Source organism: Acinonyx jubatus, chromosome B1 (assembly GCF_027475565.1).
Source record: "Acinonyx jubatus isolate Ajub_Pintada_27869175 chromosome B1, VMU_Ajub_asm_v1.0, whole genome shotgun sequence".
In the NCBI taxonomy this organism is placed as follows: Eukaryota; Metazoa; Chordata; class Mammalia; order Carnivora; family Felidae; genus Acinonyx; species Acinonyx jubatus.
Genome location: NC_069382.1, coordinates 129200885 through 129222335, shown reverse-complemented (window position 1 = coordinate 129222335; position 21451 = coordinate 129200885). Strand labels below are relative to the sequence as shown.

The window sequence follows — 21451 nt, the reverse complement described above, 5'->3', positions numbered from 1 at the left end:
TTTATTGACTGATAAATGGATGTTGGTTTTTAAAAATCCATTCAGCCACGCTATTCCTTCTGGAGAGTTTAACCCATTTATATTTAAAGTAATTATTGATAGGTGAGGACTTATTGTGATTTTGCTCATTGTTTTGTTTTGCATTTGTTTTGTTCTGTTTTTCCACTCTTTCATTTGTTATTTAATTTTTTTGAAATGGTTTGCTTTGGTTCTTTTCTCATCTTCTGTGTAACTATTATAGGGTTACATTTTTTCATTGTGGTTATCTTGAGGTTGCCTAAAATATTTTTGCAGCTATAATAATCTATTTTATATTGATAACCATTTAACTTTAGTCACATAATTCCACACTTTTACCATCCTGACATACTTCGCTTTCTTGTGGTCAGAATTTGCTTCTTTTTAAATTGTGTGTCCATTAATAAATTTTTATTTTTTAATTTTTAGGATTAAAAGTAATTTACACATCACTATTATAATGTAACATTATTCTGCATTTGTCTATATTTTTACTTTTAGGGGCACCTGGGTGGCTCAGTCAGTTAACCATCGACTTCAGCTCAAGTCATGATCTTACGGTTTATGAGTTCGAGCCCTGTGTCGGGCTCTGTGCTGACAGCTGGGAGCCTGGAGCCTGCTTCAGATTCTGTTTCTCTCTCTCTCTCTCTCTCCCCCTCCCCTGCTCGTGCTCTCTCTCCTTCTCTCTCTCTCAAAAATAAAGATTAAAAAATGTTTCATATTTTTACTTTTACAGTGAGATTTATGCTTCTGCCTGTTGTGCACCATACTTTTATTTCAGTTTGAAGATCTCTTTTTAGCATTTCTTTCAGTGTAGGTCTGGTGGTGACAAACTTCCTCAGATTTCGTTTATCTGGCTCAGTTTTTGTTTTGTTCCCTTGGTTTGTTATTTATTCTTAAGGGATAATTTTTCCAGCTATAGTATTTTTTTGTTTTTGTTTTTTTTCTTTTAGTGCTTTGAATATGTCAGTCTACCCTTTCCTTGCCTGTAAGGTTTATTCTGAGAAATCCACTAGTAACCTTATATGGGGGTGGAGGGCTATATGTGATGAGTCATTTTTCTCTACTTTCAAATTCTTTGTCCTTTATTTTTGACAGTTTGATTACAATGTGTCTCAGTATAGGTTTCTTTGGGTTGATCCCATTTGAAGTCCTTTGAACTTCATAAATCTGAATGCCCATTTCTCTCAAATTTGGAGACTTTCCAGCCTTTTTTTTAACAATAGGCTTTCTACCTCCTTTTTTTTTCACTCTTCTCTGGGACTTCTGTAATACACATATTGATTTACTTAATGTCTCATAAATCCTGTAGGCTCTCTTCATTCTTTTTCATTCTTTTTAATCTTGTGACCGGCTAATTTCAGATGACCTACATTTGAGTGTGCTGATTCTTTCTTCTGCTGGACTGAGTCTGCTGCTGAAGCTCCCTACTGCATTTTTTTTCATTTCACTCATTGTATTCTTTTGCTCCAGAATTTGAGTAGTAATTTTTATGATTTCTCTTTGTTGAACTTAATTTGTTCATGTATTGTTTTCTCGATTTCATTGAGTTATTTATCTGCATTCTCTTGTAGTTTGCTGAGCTTCTTTAAAACAATTATTTTGAATTGTCAGGCATTTCACAGATCCCCATTTCTTTGGGGGTCAGCTCCTGGGAATTTTCTGTGTTCCTTTGCTGCTGTCATGTTTCCTTGATTTTCCATGTTATTTATTATCATATGTTGGTGTCTGCACTCAGCTGTTGTAAGCAACAGCAGAGACTATAGGGGTCCTCAAGACTGTGGTTGTTCATAGTGACAGCGAGGGCTGCTGGGGTCCTTTTGTTCTTTTTTACATCCACAGAGGGAAATCAAAGCCAAGAGGATCCTTGTTGGTAAAAAATGTGCTTTGGCCTGTAGAATAATCTGATGCAGGTAAAATGCTTTTGTCTACACTTATCTATGTGGCCATTCTTGGTTTTTGAGCTCCATTTAGTTGCTAGGTCTTCTTCATTGTACTCTGAAGCTTTCCCAGAGCTACTTTCATCCATTAGTGGTTGTCAGGTCATTGTTTTTGTGGGTGAACCAGGGCTGGGCCTCCTATACTGCCTTCTTGCTTATGTGCTCAGCTTTGCTTTCTGTTCTGTGAAATATCCCCTGTACTTCCAAACAAGTACTTTACTTTTCCTTTGTTTTTTAGTCTTATTTTAGCCGCATTTCCTTTTTTATTGTTTTCAACCAAAGTACTTTAAGTTATGCAAATATTTACTACGGTGTCACTTATAGTGTCGTCACTCAGTAGAAAAATGTATAACAAAATCTTGCAATAATGATGATGATAATCAAAATAGAATACTGGTTATCACTTACATAGTACTTACTATAGGCATGGCATTTTTCTAAGTGATTATATATTTATTTATGTTATCTTCACAATAACCTCTCATAACCCTATGAGATATATACTTTTGCTATCTAAATTAAAAAATATATATTTATTTTTACAGAGAGAAAGAGCACATGCATGAGTTGGGGAGGAGCAGAGAGAGAATCCCAAGCAGACTCCGTGCTGTTAGCACAGAGTCTGATGTGGGGCTTGATCTCACAAACCTTGAGATCATGACCTGGGCCAAAACCGAGTCAGATGCCTAACCAACTGATCCACCTCAGTGCCCCTATCTAAATTCCTTATAATATAGAAATTGATGTATTGAATATAAAAGTAGCTTGTCCATAGTCACACACCTAATAAGTGGCAGAGCTGGAATTTGAAACTAAGCAGTCTGTCTCCAAAGGCCTGCTATTAACTGTATAAAAGAATTCTGGAAGAATCCTTCCTATTGATTGGATAAGGAAATGTTGAAAGTTAGGTAATCCTGAAAGTAAATTACAACAGGACGATTTAAAAATGATACATAGAGACCCCTGGGTAGCTCAGTTGGCTGAGCATCTGACTTTTTTTTTTTTTAATGTTTATTTATTTTTGAGAGAAAGAGAGCATGGGAGCAGGAAAGGGGCAGAGAGAGAGGGAGACACAGAATCCGGAGCAGGCTCCAGGCTCTGAGCTGTCAGCACAGAGCCTGATGCAGGGCTCAAACCCACGAACCGTGAGATCATGACCTGAGCCAAAGTCGGCCACTCAACCTACTGAGCCACCCAGGCACCCCATGAGCATCTGACTCTTGATTTCAGCCAGGTCATGATCCCAGGGTCATGGGATCAAGCCCCATGTCAAGCCTGCTTCTCTTTCTTTCTCTGCCCCTCCCCACCATCTGGATGTATGTCCACTTTCTCTCAAAAAAAAAAAAAAGAAAAGAAAAATTAAATTTTTAAAAATGATACATATAAATAATACTTTTTTTTTACTTTAAAACACTGAAATGTTCATTTATTTTCCAGTCTTTTGATGTGGGCATATTTTTGGGAATAGTCCAAGAGCTTGGAATTCCATACCTTTTTCCTTGTATAAACCACAATCATCATGTATCACCTATACAAAGTAAAAATGTAAACCTCTTAATCTTTATCAAGTCTTTCCAATGTATTCAACTTTCCTTTTGTAACAGAAATAATTCTTTGTGTACACCATACCATCTCCTCATTTCCTCTGTGTCCTCTCCTTAGGGACCAGGAAGACTACATTTCTAGTCTCTTTTACAGGTTGGGAGCAATATGACTGAAACTGTTCAATCGAATTTAAGAAGTGTTTTAAACCACTTTCAGGTGTAGTCAGAAACCTATCCCATATTCTAAACCTCTTCTTTTCCTGCTGAAGCAATTTTGGAGGAGGGTTTAGAAAAAATGGAGGAAGGCTGCTCAACTCACTGCACTATGAAGTGACTGAGAAATAACCTTGAATTGTATTAATCCACTAAGATTTCAGAATCTCTTACAGAAGCTTGTATTAATTACTCTGAAACCATTTTCCTACAAATAGTTATAATGGCGTTAACATTGCATTTGTTTAATTAAATTATACAGGTACTATAAACAATAAACTGGCATGAATAGTTTTGGGAAAAGACAAAACTTTTGATTAGCATAAAGTAAAACCAGTAATGAACAAGTATATGAGAGAATAGCTTATTAGCCACCAGCCTTCAGCGTTGCCATGGACAGCAGTCAGTAGGCTTTAAAAGCAAATGCAGAGAATTGATTAAACTGGCAAATCAGTTGGATAGAGTTCTGTTAAGCAAACTGTTATTGTGTACTCTAGAAATGTGAACCAGTACTAATTCCAAGAATAGTTACATGACTTTCCTAGTATAAATTTGAGTTAGCTTTTATTTAGGTGTACATGGTGCAATTCAATAGATGTTTTTGAGTAAATATAAGAAACTAGAGTAAGTGCTTTGGGAGACACAAGAATGTATGAGTTACTCTATAATTTTTAGAGAAAAAAATGAAGGATAAGTAAATAGGAGATCTTGTTCTAACCCTTGAAAAACATATAATACAATACAAGAGGAGGAAAGCAACTCACCCAATGCAAAATGCAAGACTTGTCCTAAAAGAAGGAGAAAGAAAGTGCCCTTAGACAATAGAGGAGATGGAGATTAACTGCACCTGGAGATGAGAGAGGGCTTCATTGAGTGAGTAGAATTTGAGACATCTCAGGTTGGACTCCCACCTACCCAACTGAGAGTAGGCACTACAACAAGGATTGAGGGCAAGTAGTTCATTTGAGTGGTTCATCAGGGAAATGGGTGACAACAGATGGAAGAAAAGAGCTAATAAAGGTGTCATTACCAAGCTAGTAGAGCTTCTGCAGTAGTTCTGAGACTCCAACTTGGAAAGCTCTGGGAAACACTTTAAAACACACACAACAAAGTGATTCCAACCAAGGAGTAAAAGGAGCTGGGAATATAAACCTTCTGTTCCTCAGTCATTAGTTAAGGGCTTACCTGGAGGTATATTCCTTTCTAGCCACTTGTGAGTCACAGAAATATAATTTCTATCTTCAACTGAAGAAAAGAGCAGAAATTTAGCACTAAAGAAAATTCAAGTAATCTTTTGAAAATCTGCAAATATGCAAGTGAATTTCCATTTACTGAGGGTCTCTACTTGCCAAATACACACAATATAATGATTTAAAATAGGCAACTTCTGAGATGTCAGATCCAAAATATTGTCATCTCACCGTAAGTCATTTAAAGGTTCTAGGGCACAATGTTTTCATAAGCAAAGCACTTTAGTCTGTCTTCCGTTAAATATTTTTCATAATAGGAAAGATGGAATTTAACACCTGGCAGATATATCTCATCTATTCCAATGATTCCTGAGCAGATATAACTTTCTAGTGTTTATATGTGAACACTCTACAAAATGTCTGGGGAAAAGAAATTAACAGCAATATGAATTATAAACACGTGACTATGATCTAAAAGAGTCGCAGAACTACCCCAAACTAAACAGTAACTTGTAATTCTACTTTTATTACTTAATAACTTTTAATACTACTTTTATTACTTAATGCTTTACATTCATTGATAATCTAATCAGTTGCAGCTACTGGAAAGTGACAATTTGAATCATGCAAACAACATTCTATTATGCAATTTTATCTTTGTTTCTTAAACATCATTTACTATATTTTTTAGCCTTCAAATTCAGAACCAATATAAAAGGTACAGCTCACTGTCCAAAGAAAGGTCTTATCTGAATAAACCAGCAAATAAACTTTAACTTATTGCTACCTCTGAGTTCCTAGGTGCTCAAAATGATAACATTTTGCTGAGTACTAGTCACTTTCACTATGTAAGTTCACCCACACATAAAGGTAACAGCCAAATTACAAAGCATTAGACAGCATAAACACCAAAACATTTTTTATTTCCTATTATGACTCCACTGCTTCCCAGTTTGGAGTATTCTTGAGGGGCTATAGAAGAGGTTAGGAGTAGTGAATGCATAAAGGACTAGAATCAGAACAGAAATCTTTCCTGACACCAAATTACTACAACACATACTGAATGAATAAATGTGTAAATATTCATGGCATTGATATTCCAACTTAAACTAAGATTTTGGTTATTTCCATATTTGGCCTGTAATGAGTACTTTGAGTTTAAAACTCAACGCTGTCATTTACTACTCTTGATCCTGAATCATCTACTCTTTAGACTTCCTCACATTCAAAGCAGAATTAAGTTCATTTACTTCATGGGGCTACCGTGAGAAGTACATGAGATAATATGTATAGAAAATTTTGTATAATATCTGACATAAATATCTCCCTTTTGTCCCTCTGTTCCTGCACTGATTCTATGAGTTTGTTATAGACTAGAAGTTCCTTTAGGGACAGGGGCAGGTCTTGCTTATTTTCTGAGGAGGCTAACACTTAGTCTAGAGTTTTGCACAGAGTAGGTAGGCATTTACTAAGAAAAGAAGTGAACATTTGAAGTTAATTTGCTTAAACTGTAGCCCTAAATGAAAAATAAAGACACATGCAATTTTTTGAGCATGAAAAAGACGTGGGAAATAATTTCAGAAGTTTATGTAATCTATCAATTTATGTGACTTTTACTCTACAGGAGCAAGACTGAACTTCGTAATCAAACTTGTCATACCACATTATTGATAAGTGAGTACTTCCCTCAAACTAATCACTATGAAAGGTTATTCTAATATTTTTCTTTTGCTTAAAAACATGTTTTTAGCTGTTTTGAGAGTATGCTTATGAGTCACACAGGAAAATCAGCATAATTATTTGATAGCCAGATTTCAATTTTAAACACAAAAATTAATATTTAATCATAACTCCCCAACTTAGTGACCTGCTATGGTTCAAAAGGACTACTGATTATTTCCCGCTATCAAATGAAGCATTAAAGTAAAAAGATTTCCCAGTCCAATGATGACAATGCCCAATACAACGCATGAATGACATATGTTCTGAAGTCAATTTCAAAAGAAATTCCCCAAGGTATAATGAGCAATAGTGACACTGCCTAATAAAGACAGTCTCAGAAGATGTTTATGTGGAATACAGTGATACTCATCCAGAACCTCTAGATGGATATTTAACAACATATTAATCACATTATTTTGTGTATTATATATGAGGCCCATTAGCCCTATTAAACACATACAAATGTAATTTATTCACAAAGCATGCAAATAATATGTATATGCTAGGCAGACCAGGCTCGCCTCCTTCCCAACTACATCAGTATCTGCCATCCTCTTGGGTAAATTCAGGGCCAATAAGAACAAACTATCAGTGTGTTTATTCATCATCTTTAACCATCTCCTTTCCAATGACTTTCTCTTCTCCACTTCAGTCACTCATTCTCATGAATACAACCTAAATCTCGTCGCCACTCCAGACTGCTCCACCTCTAAAATTACTGATATAAACATCTATTCTCTGTTCACAGCTTACCACTCTTCTAGCCTACTTGCTCCCATCTCAAATATTCTCTGGCCTAACTAAGGTCTCAAGTACCTCCTGTTGTGTTGTCCTTTCATATCCTAACTCACCTGTCAGCCCTTCTCACCACTTTCACTATCATTACCCTGGCCCAAGCCACCAGCATTTCTTAATCAGGCTATTGTGATAAACTCCCAATGGGTCTCTCTTCTGTTTATTCCTTTCAATAGTCTGTTCTCTGCCTGGTAGTTCCAGTAATCCTTTTAATATATAAGTCATGTCAGGGCACTCTTTTGTTCACCGCTGTCTAATAAAATACTGTCAGGGTAAAAGTCAAAGTCCTTACCATGACCTTTAAGAGCATCCATGATCTGGTCTCCTGATGCCTCTTTGACCTCATTTCTTTAACTTTCTCCCTAGCTCAGTGTCATTCAACCATACTAGCCTTCTCAATTCTGCTTTAACAGACAAAGTAGGTATACTCCCACCTCAAGGCTCAGTACTCCTCTTCTTCCTGTATGGAAAGCTGTTCTCTCAAGTGTCTTCATGGCTTGCTCCTTCCTGCAAGTTTCTGTTCAAATGTCCCAATGTCAATGAAGCATTTTGACCGCCCTATTTAAATGAGCAAATGCCATTCCTCTACTTTACCAGTATTAGTTCTCCCTCTCCTTGCTTTTGTTCCACAGAATCTATCACCATCTGACATACTAATTTCTTATTTATTTCTTTATTTATTGTATTTTCATTAGAATATGAGCTTCATAAAGGCAGAGACTTGTCTATTGCTTACTATTGTCTAGAATAATGCTTTGCACATAGCAGGCACTCAGTAATTATTTAGATTTAATAAATTCAGCTTAGATTACATGGTGCATTACCTAAACCATATTTAAGCCACCAAATTTTGTGTATGTAAATATGTGGGTGATTAAGATAAGTCTTGAATATGAGGGAAAAACTCTTAAGTCTTGGATTTAGATCCTCCTATGAAGACAGACTACAGAATTACTCTGAAGCTAAAGATATTAAACTACAGCTGTTAGAGGTCTACTTGAAAGATAAGTTTCTCCTAACCTAGTTATTTAGAAATGCAGATTTGATCTTCCAGTTTGGCAAAATAAAGGCATTTCTATTATGCTCCTTCCTTGAAATCTACCAAAACCAAAAACAGTGAAAAAGAGAAAAGAAAGCTGCACCTTAAGTAAAGAAAGAAATGGCCATAACTATAAAGAACCAACTGTGAACATGACTTGCCAAATTCAGCAAAATGTGGATGAAAATGCCAAGAGCCAACATGTATATTCTGAGACCTCCAACAGACAACAGTTTTCTCCAAATGTCACAGTCCTAAGAGGTCTATCCAAAATTCCTTTGATTGAAGTAGCTAGATTGGACATGCCCATACCATTGCAGAATCTGGAAAAACCTTATAGGGACCTTAGTTCACTCCCAGAATGAGAGAGAGAGAGAGAGAGAGGAGTTGAAGAACTGTCCTATAGATAAACCTTTTTCCTCATTTTGCCTTGGCTCTGGAGAGGCTTGTCTACAAGTGTGGTTGATGGATGTGTTGTACAAGCCATGATCAATTTTGTGGCACTGACCAGAGTCAGTTGAGTAGAAATAGATATTAAGCTACTCCCCTGAGAGCTTATTACAAACAGGCTGTGCTGAAGAATGACACCAACTTCCTGCTTGCACCAAAGAGATAAAGGAAAAATCTAAAGTGCAACTTAAAATAAGTCCATCTTGTTCTTAAAACCTCTCATTATTCTCCCATTCCTGTGAGTGTTAACTCCACAGTTAAACTGCATACTAGTTCACTCGACTATGTAGCTCTTGTGCTACTTCCTATGGCCTGGCCAGAAACGTCTGCTCACCATTACACAAAGAATACATGGCTTAAAGCATATTCTTCTGCCTGGAAGATTCTCTGCTTGCTTCCCTGTTCACGTCCTCTTCCCAGCAACTAATGGAAATCCCATTTTTCACAGAGCCACTTCAAAACTCTACTCTTCCATAAACTACTACTTTTAAAAAATAATTCATTTTCAGGGCACCTGGGTGGCTCAGACAGTGGAGCATCTGACTCTGGGTTTTGGCTCAAGTCTTGATCTCACGGTTTATGAATGCAAGCCCCACACTGGGTTCTATGCTGATGGTGCAGAGCCTGCTTGGGATTCTCTCTCTCTCTCTCTCTCTCTCTCTCTCTCTCAAATAAACATTAAAAAAATTCATTTTCAAAAAACATACCTGACTACACATATTAAATACCGAAATCACTTTTCTGTCCATTGAAGGGACAATCATATTCAATTCTTGCTTTTCCAGATACAAGAGGATACTTAATATTACCATAATTAAACAAAAAAAACCTAAAATAGTGAATAGCAAGAAATGTCTAGAGGCAGTAATTCTTTTGTCATGAGTAACACATCTGATTGTCAACTTTATTTTTTTTGCTTTTGACTCTGTTTTCCTTTCATTATCAAGCTTGATTCTCTTTAGGGTAAAGAGAAGGAAATATAAAGGTGATGTAAACCTAACAATTTATTTTCAAGCTAAAAGTTATTGAAAACGTGCTATTTTTATTTCATTTAATCCTAAGAAAAACCAGTCAAAATTAGTGACTGTTGTCCTATTTTATAGATGAGGAAACTAAGGTTGAAGGAAAGATTGAATAATTTGCCCAAAGTCACACAAACTGGAAATTCTAACCCATTCTGTCTTATTCTAGACTGGAGTTTTTAACTCTGTGCCCTAAGCTTATTGATAAATCTATCTACTGAAGTATCCTTGACTGGATCATTTCAAAGTAAGTCAAGGTCTTCAGCAATTACACTCTTTAAACTATAGTATCACTTGACCCCTCCCCTTCAACTTAATACTTTGCATTTCTATCCTATTTAACTGGTTTTGAAAATACTTTCCTAAGCATTAATGGTTTGAATCTCACAATAGAATCTATAGATTTTTTTTTTTGCCATTTAAGATGGCAGAGATACTATAAATTACCCAGTCATATTGCTGAGTAGCCAGGTTATAAATACACACCCTTTTATTCTAATATCAGAGTGCTCTTTCCAGAACTGTTAAAAACTTTTAAAAGTATCTACAGTACCTTTTCTCAAGATATGACAGTCATGAAGTACTCAGTGAACTATCATGTTTTTAATTTTATTCAATTATTTTGAAAATAACTTAATATTACTTTCATATTATGTACAAATTGTGACCAGAGACATTATTTTCAGTAAAATGAATAGAGTCCATCTACTGAATTCAAGGAATTTTCAATGCCAGGTATTAAGCTCAATAGCTTGAAAACATGAGACCTGAAATGACATTATTTCTACAATCACGTCAAAGGCTTCTTAGTATAGCAAATGTATGGGAAGGAGTGGTGGGAAGGAAGTGTGAACAAGCAGGGTGGGCTCAAATCATGAAAACTCCTGTTTGTTTTGCTAAGACTTAGATTTTATACTATAGGGATGGGTAAAGAAAACCCACTGAAGAATTCTGATATGGGATTGACCATGTTTGTATTTGCATGATAAAAAAGTAGCTCAGGCAGAAGAGAGAAGATGGGGTCACAGGACAGACTAGACTCAGGGAAAACAAGAAGACTGTTGTAACAGTCTCCCAAGGATCACTCACACTGCAAATCTGGCTGATTATTAAAATTGCCAACGAAGCCTTTTAGAATGCAGGTTTTGAGGCCCCAGTATGAGTTTCTGACTCTAGGTTTGGGTAGCCAGGTGATTGTGATAATGAGCCAAGTGTAGAATACCCTTGCCTGGATGAGAGGCTATGAGGAAGTAGTAGTGAGCAGGGAGATACTGAAGAATCAACAGGTTTTAGTGATTGCTGGACATCAATCTGGAGCAGTTGTGTGGGTGGACGAAACCATTCATTAAGACAAGTGGAGCATTAGATCTTCAAGGACAAGAAAAGATGATCAGACAATCCACGGGACATGCAAGTGACCACTAGGCCCTAGTGACCACTAGGCAGTTAGATATTTATGTATGGTTTGCCAAGCACAGCTGTGCATTAAAGACCGAAGGATGACCTTAGGAAATAATAATGTTTAATTCTGACTGAGAATGAAGAGTCCTCAAAGGAGACTGAAGAAAGGTCAGGGAAAGAAGAAGCAGACAAGAATCATTTAATATTCACTCAAATATTTAAAAGAGAAAATTTGATTTGGGGACAGTGTGACAGCTTGAACTTCCAAGTAAAGGCATCTTAATGACATATTGTGAGCAAATGAGTGGGAGACAGATCAATGACAGCAAAAGGTTTATTTACTTAAGGCAGGAATATATTATGATCAGGCTTTTATAAATTTTAATTTTTCATTTTAGGGAGAGAGCACATGAGCAGGGGAGGAGGCAGAGAAAAAGAGAAAGAGAATTGTAAGAAGGCTCCATGCTCAGTGAAGAGCCTAACCGCACAACCCTGGGATCACAATGGGAGCTGAAATCAAGAGTCGGAAGCTCAATCAGTGGAGCCCCCACGCGCCCCTGATCAGGCTTGCTTTTTAGCCACACAACTCTATCACTGGTAGGAAGGAGATGGGAGGGGAGTGAGCCTGGAAGCAGGATAACAGTTTGAAACTGGGTGCCTGTGATAAGGTCCTATCTAAAGCAATTGTAATGGGTAGACAAGAGACAGAAGATAGTATCTGAGTCCCTACGGCACTGGTAAAGACTAGAGGAGTTAAGGATAAAGTAAGGATTCTAGTCTGGTAGGCTGGAGGCTGGGAAACTAGGGTCGGAGGGGATAGAACACAAAGTTTTGGGTGTGAGGCACCAGCATGGCATTTTCTAGATAGTGGGAAATACAGCTTTACTGCTGTTCTGACAGGACAGGCTTGAGTGATGGTTTCAAGGTCATCAGCAGTATGGTACCTAGAGTAAAAGACAGTTATTCAGGAGAATATGTACTTAATGAGTGTAAATGAGTCACAGTGGTGATTGTCAGGAGAGTTAGAATGTAGTACTCGGAATCAGATAGAATACTGCAGATACTGCCAGACCTACACCAAGAGCAGTGAGACCTACATTCTTTGTTCTGCATACTATTGGTCCATTCAGTGAATGAATCTTTGGTATTTTGGAACAATTACATCACACTGATATTTTGTACTGTGCTGAAAAATTAACATCTGTGGATGATTTTCAAATTTAACGATTATTAATTTTGGTCTCCTCTGGGCTATATTTGTACAAATCATTTTACAAACCTAAGTACAGCACTTTCCAATTATAGCGATTGTATCAGGTATGATGCTTTTGGTGCAAGAAACAGAATGCTCTGCTAAAAGTAGTTTATATTTTAAGGACCTTTATTTCCCTCATGTAACTCAAAGTCCAGAGGTAGGCATGTTTGGGGCTGGTTCAGCACATCAGCAAGGATGAGGAATCTAGCCTCTTTCCTCCTTGGGCTGCTCACTTCAGTGTGCCAGTGATACATTTATCAAGGGCAAAGATGATGGCAACAGCTCCAAGCATCATACCTTCAGATGATAACATCTGAAAGCAGGATGAAAGAGATGGGCATCTTGCTCAAAGGCCTGCTACCTTCTGTTCTTTGTAATTAAAAATTAAAAAAATAATTTACATTAATTAAAATGGATAAACCTTAAGTGTACAGTTGAATGAGTTTTGACCAATGCTGACACCCATAAAACCCACATCCCTAATGAGATACAGAAAATTTTCATCACCCCTGGAGAGTACCCTTGGGCATTTTCCTAGTCAATCACAACCACCAGGGCTACTATACCCAGAGGAAAACCACAGCTCTGGTCTCTCCATTCTTTTTTTCTTTAGTTTATTTATTTTTGAGAGAGAGAAAGTACAAGTGAGGAAGAAGCAGAGAGAGAAGGAAAGAGAGAGAATATCAAGCAGGCTTTCACACTGTCAGCATAGAGCCTGATGAGGGGCTCTACTCATGAACCAGGAGGTCATGACCTGAGTTGAAGTGAACCCTGACCTAAAGTCGGACCCTTACCCAACTGAGCCATCCAGGTGCTCCTTCAATCATTCTTTTTAATCAAGGATGACAATCTTTCCCAGACAAGGATGACAATCTTCCCTCCAACACACTTTGCCTTACATCTCCCTGGCCAGAACTGTCTCAATCTTCCTTTAAGTCATAACTAACTTAAATCTTAAAGCTAAAGAGGATGGTAGTAAAAACCACTGTGACTCATTCACGTATCCCTTGGAACTGTGGGAGAGGCCCATGTGACCTCAGCACATTGCTACAGGCCCAAATAAAATGCTCATTTATTTGAAGCAAGAAAGAAGAGGGAAATGGTACTACACACACACACACACACACGCACACACATGCACTCACACATCATTCTGTTAGTCTACATACCCAGCCATCCAATATCTGAACTATTTTTCCATCTTTATTTTACTTGCAAATGTGCTAAGTATGTACTCATTTAAGTCAATGATTAAAATACTGAAAATAACACAAACAAATGTAGAGACCTGCCCTAAGTTAACACCAGTCCAAATTCAAAGTCCTTCATCCTGGTCCCATTGCAACCAAACTTACATTTGTCTTGGCCCCAAATCTCCCTAAAGCCCACAAGGATATTGTGAACTTCATTCAATCTTTTATGACTCTGTTCCCCACAATGGGGTACACAGAGGTATGTCGGTGGATACATTTAGTACTTCTTCCCCTTAAAAGCCCATTTCTATACCTTAGTAGTTTCCATGAGCCTAAGCTTATTCTCAGCTCACTTTATGTGTCTGTCATTCATGCATACTTATTACTTCTTTTGTGCTGGTCTCTTCTTCTACCTATCCTTCTAAAAGCTGAGCTCATGAGAATGACCAGAATAAGAACTTGTTTCTTTTAGTTATCTTCCAGTTTTCCAATTGTTTAGTACGTTAATGACTTCATTGTTAGCCTCCCATTTCCTTTCTAATCCAGTATTCTTTTGGTTTGTATCTAATATGTCCCTGATTTTAGAAACTAAAAAAAAAAAACTGCTTTCTAAACAATGTCCAAGTTTAGATAACTGATTATAGCTAGCATGTTCTTTATTTTTATGGACCCTAAAATGGCACTGTCATATTCCATTAAAATCATTTCTGCAACTTACATTTCGTCCTTATTAGCTGTAACTAGGTTCGGAACATCATATTCCCTTGTAGCATAAGCTACCATCTGAGATGAGACTATCAGCAAGATCAGTAAAGAATGCACCAACTATTTTGCTTTAGCAGAATGATGCTTCCACGGTATAGAAATGCAGTTTTCAAACATGATCGTTATCTGCCTCCAGGCCAGATCTGAAACTTGCATTAGGGGAGTAGCAGTCATATTCTTTATCTACCTAAGATACCTGTATTTGACTCCCACAGTACTACCAGTTTGTGTGTCTTATTATCTTGTACTCTCATACTAAGTTCTCCACTAGACTTAAATCTAGTAGCTCAATGAGTTCTAGGCAGGGACTCCTTCTATATATTTCAACGTTTATTTATTTTTGGGACAGAGAGAGACAGAGCATGGATGGGGGAGGGGCAGAGAGAGAGGGAGACACAGAATCGGAAACAGGCTCCAGGCTCTGAGCCATCAGCCCAGAGCCCGACGCGGGGCTCGAACTCACGGACCGCGAGATCGTGACCTGGCTGAAGTCGGACGCTTAACCGACTGCACCACCCAGGCGCCCCTCCTTCTATATATTTAAACAGGTGTTGTTTTACTTACACAGCATATAACCTCCTCTTGGCATATTCCAGTGAATATGAATATATATATATATATATATATATATATATATATATATATATATATCAGCAAGTTTGTCTTGCCTAGGAGATCATATTTTTCTATTATATTTTAGGCTTATCTGATTATCTTACAAGCTCTAGTTAAAAAGTACAAGTGCTAAAAAGTGTTAATCAGAGATACAGCTGTAGCAAAGTCAATCACTTTTTAATACTTTAAAAAGAGACCTTTGCAAAGTACTCTAGGAGACAGAGGAAGAAATTTAGGATGTATTTTTTTTTCTATTTAAAAGAGAATTTATTTTAATTTTTTGGTAGCAAGACAGTGTATCTTCTTTCCGTATTTTCTCTGGTGAATCACGGACATATTTTCTCAGCTACTGTGTTGCCTCCAACTTACATTATTATTGTATCTCATCATTTTATCTATGTATTATTCTTCCCTTCTTTCAAAGTTTAAAGTTCTCTTTATCAGTTTGGCAAGATTCCAGATAGAGGCATTCCTCTCAGATGTACTATAGTCCTTACAAGGAGTCTGGATAAGAAAACCTAGTTTTTGGTTTTCTTTTGCTTTTTTGGTAGAGTGCTACTTGATACTCATTACCTTTTATTTCTTCTTCAAAGTCATGTTCTCAACTGGAAGAAGGGATGAAAATACCTCTTCAATGACCAAAACAAGTGTCTTGGGTTTTATCAGTCATTGCCATGTAAATCAACAAGTATAATGCAGTCTGTAAAGGTGATAAGTCTCAGGAAATCTCCTAAGGGAACCTCCCATATCCATTCCATCATGATTTGCCTCAATATAAGTGAGAAAGAAATATGATCCCTCCCCTGGAGGATTTGGCTTGGTTTATTGTCGGACTTTCTTTAGAGACCTACTTACATTTCCCTAATGTGTAAAGGATAGGTTATAAATTATCGGCCAATGTATAAAAAGATGGAGATAGTATTGTTAAGGATTCCTTTACAGCTTATAAAAATACTTTCCTTTATTGATGATAGTTGCCAGGGGATACATATGTGGGACTTAAAATCTGAAGGTGAACTTGAAAGTGTGCCAGACACAAGGGAAATAAAAAGACAGTAACATTATCTTCAGGAATTTGCCATCTACTCAGTAAGCTAGCACTCCTAACACAGCTATAAGCACATATCTCTGCTGTAACACCAGGCTTCCATAAAAACCAACCAGAGCACTGGGCCTACATAAGTGATTTTGAGATGATTTTACAGCGGCAGGGAAACATGAATTCACAATTATTCTCCAATCTTAGAAGAATATAGATCAGTTAAATACTTGACACAGATTATATTTCATAAACAAAATTCAATAAACACAGGAATAATAATCTAAGTTATACCCATGACATTTTTATGACAAAGAATGATCTATATAAAATGTCTTCCATTCAAAATATAAGCAATACTGGAGATTATATACCAAAGTTACTTACTTTTACTATGATAATCCTAGCCATGTTTTCACATCTCTGGTTATCATTTCCTGTATACTCTACTTCAAACAAGGTATCATAATTTTCTAGTAATTTAGCCATTATCTTGTTGCAGATGTCTTGTTGTTTCATGCCTTCAAGCCCAGGTGGCACACTAGAAATAAGGAGAAAAAATGAGAGGACTTACTTTGTAAAAACAAAAATGCCAGTACAGTTGACTCAGGCATATATTTTAACATCTCCTGTATGATTGATCTGCCTTCTTAGAAGGACACATGGGATTTTCAACAAGCTATATGGTGACATGTATGATGTTGATGGGACAACTGGAAAACTCCCAAGATCTGCATCAGTAGCTTGTGCTGGCTGAATAAGAAAAGTACATGTTGTTTAGGAAGAAGGTACAGGTTAACATAGGTGCCATAATTCTTTGTATGTATTAGAAATTGCTACACATAAGGTAACGTTTATATATAACAAATATATAATATTCACATATAACATTTATATAACATTTGTATATAATGATATAATATTTGTATAAATATATCATTTATAAAATGATAAAGAAATATTATCAGAAAAATATTTTATCATGACAGAAATTGCTACAGAAATAATAGCAACACAAAAAGATTGCTTAGATAATGCACGAAAGTACATAAAAATACGAATACTTCTGGAAAAAATACTGATACTATTGAAGCTGAGTGATGGGTATATGGAAAATGTGTTATACTACATACTATTCCCTCTTCTTTTGGGTATGTTTAAAAATTTCCATAATTAAAAAAATGTAAAAAAGATCTGAATGCAGAAGACAGAATAAGGTAGCAAGACAAGGTACAGATTATGAATATCTCTTTAGTAACAGGGACAAATGACAGGGTTAGTAGTCAGAATCGATAAGAAAGTAAACTGAAAAAAAGAAAAGACAAATGACAGGAGTTGAAAACTCATAGAAAAAAACAACCGGACATCAATAATCTTATGCAAAGATACTTAATCTCATTTAATAACCAGTGAAATGCATTTAAAAAGCAACACTGAGACATCAATACCCATTTATATTAGTTTTCAGTGGCTTCTGTTACAAATTATCATACAATGTTGCTTAAAATGACAGAAATTTATTCTTTCATAGTTCTGGAGGCCAGCAGACTGCAATCAGTATCATTGGGCAGAAAGTAAACTACCAGCAGTGACACACTAGCTGGTAGCATTCCTTGCCTGTGATTTCAATCTTCAATCAAGGTCAGCATCTTAAAATTCTCTCTGTTTCATCTTCACATGGCCTTCTCTGTGTGTTGAGTCCAGAAACAAACCCACACTTTTATGATCAATTAATCTATGATAAAGGAGCCAAGAATATAAACGGGGAAAGGATAGTTTCCTTTAATAAATGATATTGGGAAAACTGAACAGCCATATGCAAAACAATGAAACTTGACCACTACCTCATACCATGCACAAAATCAACTTAAAATGGATTAAAGATCTGAATGTAAGACTTTAAACCATAAAACTCTATTATAATTTATATTTTGTAAACTGTAAACATGTGCTCCTTTTCATTAAAAATGATGGATGATTCAGAGAGCAGAACCAAAACCAAAACCAAAACAAAACTGAAAAACAATAGGGTGAGGTTGAAAACCATGGAGAAATATTTCCAGGACTTGAAACCTAGTCAAGAGATTCCCAGCATTAGATTAGATCCTGATATTAGAACTGCCATTGAGTCAAACAGAAAATAAAAGGAAAAAAAAATTAAACTACATAAAAACAAATGAAAATAAAAACACAATTGTTCAAAAGCTTTGGGATACAGCAAAAGTGGTTCTAAGAGGGAAGTTTATAGAAATACAGGCTTACTTCAACAAGCAAAAAAAATCCCAAACAGCCTAACATACCCATACATGCTAGAAAAAGAACAAACAAAACCTAAAACCAGCAGAAGGAAAAAAAATAATAAAGATTACAGGAGAAATAAGTGATATAGAAACTAAAAAAAGAATAGATCAATAAAACCAGGAGTTGGTTCTTTGAAAAAAAAACATTAAAATTGGTAAACCTCTAGCCAGACTTATCAAGAATAAAAGAGAAAGGACCCAAATAAATAAAAGCACAAATGAGAGAGGCTAAACAACCAACACTCCAGAAAGGCAAAGGATTATAAGAGAATATTATGAAAACCTATATGTCAACAAATCGGACAACCTAAAAGAAATGGGTAAATTCCTAGAAACATATAATCTCCCAAAAATGAAGAAGAAAAGAAAATTTGAACAGACCTATTATTACCAGAAAAGAAATTAAATCAGTAATCAAAAAACTCCCAACAAACAAAAATCCAGGACCAGATGGCCTTACAGGCAAAATCTACCAAATATTTGTAGAGTTAATACCTATTCTTCTTAAACTATTACAAAGAATAGAAAAGGAAGGTAAACTTCCAAATTCATTCTATGAGGCCAGTATAACCCTGATACTCAGGCCAGACGAATATACCACACACACACACACACACACACACACACACACACACACACACACACACACACACAAAGAGTACAGGCCAATATCCCTCATGAACATAAAAGCAAAAATCCTCAACAAAATACTAGCAAAAAGAACCCAACAACAATTTAAAAAAATCATTCACCACAATATAGTAGGATTATTTCTGGGTTGCAAGGGTTATTCAATATTGTCAAATCTATCAGTGTGATACATCACATCAATAAGAGGATAAGAACCATATGATCATTTCAGTAGATGCAACGTAAAAGCACTTGACAAAGTACAGTATTCATTCATGATAAAAAAAACCCCAACAAAGTAGATTTAGAGGGAACATACCTCAAAATGATAAAGGCCATATATGAAAAACCCATGACACTTCTGAGTGGGGTATCATCCTGGCTCAGTCAGTAGAGAGTATGACTCTTGATTTCAGGGTCTTAGGTTAAAAGAGAAAGAGAGAAAGAGAGAGAGAGAGAGAGAGAGAGAGACAGAGAGACAGAGAGAGACAGAGAGACAGACAGACAGACTTCTGAAAAACCCAGAGCAAATATCATCTTCAATGTGGAAAAAGTGAGAGCCTTTCCTCTAAGGTCAGGAACAAGATCAGGATGTCCAATTTCACTACTTTTATTTTACATAATACTAGAAGTCCTAGACACAGCAATCAGACAACAAAAAGAAATAAAAGGCATCCAAACTGGTAAAAAAGAAGTAAAACTTTCACTATTTGGAGATGACATGATACTATATAGAGAAAACCTGAAAGACTCCAGCTGAAAAACTGCTAGAACTGAAACACAAACTGTACATTCTCAGGATACAATATCAATGCACAGAAATCTGCCCCATTTCTGTACACCACCTATAATGAAGCAGCAGAAAGAGAAATTAGGAAAACAATCCCAATTACAATTGCACCCAAAATAATAAGATACCTAGGAATAAACCTAACCAGAAAGGTGAAAGAACTGTACTCCAGAAACTGATAAAACACTGATGAAAGAAATTGAAGATGACACCAAGAAATGGAAAGATGTTCCATGCTCATGGATTGGAAGAACAAATATTGTTAAAATGCCTATAATACCCAAAGCAATCTACATTTTTAATACAATCTCTATCAAGATATCAATAGCATTTTTCACAGAACTACAACAAAGGATCCAAAAATTTGTATGGAACCACAAAAGACCCCAAATAGCCAAAGCAATCTTGAAAAAGAAAAGCAAAGCTGGAGGCATCACAATTCCAGACTTCAAGGTACACTGCAAGTTCTATTACAAAGCTACAGTAATCAAAATAGTATGGTACTAGCACAAAAAATACACACATAGATCAATGGACCAGAACAGAAAACCCAGAAATGAACCCATACTAAATGGTTAATCTTCAACAAAGCAATAAAGAATATCCAATGGGAAAAAGATGGACTCTTCAACAAATGGTGTTGAGAGAACTGGATAAGAACATGCTCAAGAAATGAAACTGGACCACTTTCTTAAATCATGCACCAAAAAATCCTCAAAGTGGATTGAAGACCTAAATGTGAGACCTGAAACCATAAAAGTCCTAGAAGAGAGCACAGGGTAATTTCTCTGACACTGGCTACAAGAATTTTTTTCTAGATAGGTCTCCCAAGACAAGGGAAACAAAAGCAAAAATAAACTATTGAGACTCATCAAATTAAAAGCTTCTGCACAGCAAAGGAAATAACTAAGAAAACTAAAAGGCAACCTATGGAATGGGATAAGATACTTGCAAATGACATATCATTTGATAAGGGATTACTATCCAAAATATTTAAAGAACTTATATAACTCAACACCCCAAAACCAAATATCCAGTTAAAAAATGGGCAGATGACATGAACAGATATTTCTCCAAAAAAGACATACAGATGGCCAAAGACACATGGAAAGATGCTAATCATCCCTTTTCATCAAGGAAATGCATATCAGAACTACAGTGAGATATCACTTCACACCTGTGAAAATGGCTAAAATCAAAAACACAAGAAACAACAAGTGTTGGTGAGGATGTGGAGAAAAAGGAACCCTCTTGCACTGTTAGTGGGAATGCAAACTGGTACAGTCACTCTGGAAAACAGTACAGAGGTTCCATGTAAAGTGAAAAATAGAAGTATCCACAATCCAGCAATCACAGACCATCAAAATATACGAAGAAAAAATGAACGGAATATAAGGGAGAAATACACAGTTCTACAATAGTTCACTAGTTCAATACCCCAGTCACAACAATGGGTAGAAGAGAAAGATAGAAGATAAGAAACAGAAGACTTAAAAAACAAACCAGCTACATCTAGCAGATGTATACAGA

The 21451-nt window shown here is 36.3% G+C and overlaps 1 protein-coding gene across 8 annotated transcripts in view; it reads right to left on the bottom strand.

Annotated features, from left to right (window-relative positions):
* Nucleotides 1-21451, bottom strand: part of FAM13A (family with sequence similarity 13 member A) — a 366689-nt gene that overhangs the window by 207196 nt on the left and 138042 nt on the right. For 6 of the 8 annotated variants that reach the window (XM_053217137.1, XM_053217136.1, XM_053217135.1 and 3 more), the window contains exons 5-6: nt 16589-16742; nt 4480-4503 (exon numbers count right to left, since the gene is read on the bottom strand). In XM_053217137.1, coding sequence (XP_053073112.1) covers nt 4480-4503; nt 16589-16742 — 178 coding nt within the window. The remainder of the gene's footprint in view (nt 1-4479; nt 4504-16588; nt 16743-21451) is intronic. The other 2 variants (XM_027060756.2, XM_027060786.2) reach the window with 1 other exon arrangement.